At 43.2% G+C, this 2,691-nt stretch overlaps 1 protein-coding gene across 1 annotated transcript in view; it reads left to right on the top strand.

The window, feature by feature from the left end:
• Nucleotides 1–868: 868 nt before the first annotated feature.
• The window catches only part of LOC117948986 (dihydrolipoyl dehydrogenase, mitochondrial-like), a 13,565-nt gene continuing 11,742 nt past the window's right edge, over nucleotides 869–2,691 (top strand). The window contains 1 exon segment of the mRNA XM_034878956.1: nucleotides 869–1,020. Coding sequence (XP_034734847.1) covers nucleotides 982–1,020 — 39 coding nt within the window. The 5' untranslated portion in view covers nucleotides 869–981.

Consider the following 2,691-nt stretch of genomic DNA (forward strand, 5'->3'; position numbering starts at 1 on the left):
AGGGCTGAGGGCCAAGGGGTAAGGGCCAAGGGGTAAGGGGTAAGGGCCAAGGGGTAAGGGGTAGGGGTAAGGGGTAGGGGTAAGGGCCAAGGGGTAAGGGGTATGTTTTCATCCCTAGCCCTTACTCCTTGGTTTCGAGGGCCAAGGGGTAAGGGGGTAGGTGGTAGGGTTTTTTTTTTTTTTTACATTAGCCCATAAATGCAACACTGGACACAGTAAATGAAATAATAAAACCAAAATCCTGTTAATAATGTTTTATATAAGGCTACTTCCTTCCTGTTTAGTAGCCACAGACTGTGTATTATTAATAATATACAGTCTATATCAAAATACCTTCAATTTCTCTCTATCAGAACTTCACAATCAGTCAATTTCCATGTTAAATTAAAGATTAAAGATCAGATTATTGTGCACAATGTGCATAAGAATGTGCATTATATGCACCAGTTGCCCCATAACCGGGGTAGTTGTACATTGTCACTTCTTTTATTTATGATGTTATTGGGGTTTGTTATACAAAAGAACCGCTGAACTGAAACCCTACATCCTGTCCTCTGCACATACTGTCCTTTTGTGTGTGTGTGTGTTTGCGTGTGTGTGTTTGTGTAATAAAATACTTTCTTATCAAAGTTTTATCACATGAATAATGCATTTTTGTTTTGTCTTACAGGGACATATACTGCATGTCACGAGCAACACTACATCATACCAAACTACATGTTCCTCCAACACAAGACTCTCATACACATATTCTCAGTAATAAAAGGACACAAGGTGTTTTTGAAAGTCTTCCCTATTAGGCCAGACTGGTTTTAACCAACTTTCGCAATCATGGACGTCAGATAGACGCGACTTAGGGCGTGTTTTCGTCATAGACAGTTAAAGAAATCGTCGGATGGTACTGCGCCTGCGCAATGACAGGAGTCCTTGGCTTGATCGGCCTGTTGTAGGTTACAGAACCGGCAAGGGGACGCAGACAAAATGCAGAGCTGGACGCAGTTATACCGCTCCTTGGCCACGGTAAGGACGGATATTATTAACATACCAACCACCATATGTTGTCCGGAGCTGCTTCTAACTGGGCCCACTGGCTGTTGGTCCTGGAGAAACTGGTAGTTTTAGACTTGTGGCCCGGGGCCTGGCTAGCACGTCGGCTAACAGCTCCGGAGACCTCGTACGTAAAGAACGTAACGCCAGACTTCACTGGAAAAAAGGGCGAATCTAAGTTGTTGTGGTTATTGGCGAAATAATTATGTCTTTTGATATGTAGTAAATACATTATCTAATTTATGTACTTCTCCTTGTTAATTCGGCGCGAAAAAAAGACTTAAAAAACTCATTAGAAATAAAATTATGACTTTTGTTGTTGAACATCGGCACACATCATGGGAACGGGTAACCTTAGCTAACGTGGGTCAATGTTTGCTACTTCGTCTCTGTATTGTTAACTTTTTGAGTTAAGTTGACAGTTAACTGTGATATTTGTATGCTAAATTTAATGGTTTCCTATAACGCTTAAAGCAATTTATGTAACGTAAACTTAACGTTAATCGACATTACATTTGACAGCTCTCTCCCTACGATGCATGTTAGCACGCTATCGTAGTTAGCATTGGTTAGCTAATGCTAACTCTGAGTGAGCTTATGTCAGTGGCTCAGACACTTATAGCCGTGTCGTATCACAGATCCATGAGCCAAATAACACATTACTCTCTCTTTGGAGATGTGTATTCACCATTATAGTTTATATATAATCACATTTAAAGAGTTTCATGTTTGATGCGCAGCTCAGACAGCTGACCGTGTCCTAGCTGAGAGCTAACAGTTGCTATAGATACTGTTTTAGCAGCCAACGTCCCTCATCTGTCTTTATTTGTTTTATTGTGTCCCATCTTCCATCTCTTCTTCCCTTTTTTTGCCCCCCATCATTAGGGATGCACCGATCCGACTTTTTCAGTCCCGATACCGATGCTTGTGCTTTGTGTATCTGTCGATACTCGATATCGGATACTGCGTTCAACTAGTAATAAACTGTTTACCTTCCACCTTCTACCTTCTTTCCACCTGGTGGAAGAGACTAAGGCTGAGTCCCATTCCTCTATCTTACCCCTACCCCTAACCCCTAACCCCTGGCCCTACTTAAAACTTTAAAAAGTTCATTTAAGAACATCCATCCATTGTCATCCGTTTATCTGGTATCGGGTCTCGGGGGGGCAGCAGCTCCAGCAGGGGACCCCAAACTTCCCTTTACCGAGCCACATCAACCAGCTCCGACTGCTGGGGGGGTCCAGAGGCGTTCCCGGGACTAGGTGGAGATATAATCTCTCCACCTAGTCCCGGGTCTTCCCAGAGGCCTCCTCCCAATTGGACGTGCCTGGAACAATTAAGAACATGGTTAGGAACAAGTATATATGTACAGGAATGTATAGAGCATAAAACAAGACTGTCGTAATTTTAAAATCAATTATTTAAGCCAAAATACATTTATGGGTCTCTCTGCTCGAAGCTGCAGCCATTGTTGCTTGTTGTGCAATATATATATGTATAAACCCTCGGTTTCAAATGAGCGCGCGTCCTCACTCAGTTACAAGGGCCATGATGTAGGCTGTGACGTGGGCTGCGCTGTAGGCTGCGCTGTAGGCTGTGCTGTAGGCTGTGCTGTAGGCTGTGCTGTAGGCTGCGCTGTAGGCT

Source organism: Etheostoma cragini, chromosome 8, assembly GCF_013103735.1.
Source record: "Etheostoma cragini isolate CJK2018 chromosome 8, CSU_Ecrag_1.0, whole genome shotgun sequence".
Classification (NCBI taxonomy): Eukaryota; Metazoa; Chordata; class Actinopteri; order Perciformes; family Percidae; genus Etheostoma; species Etheostoma cragini.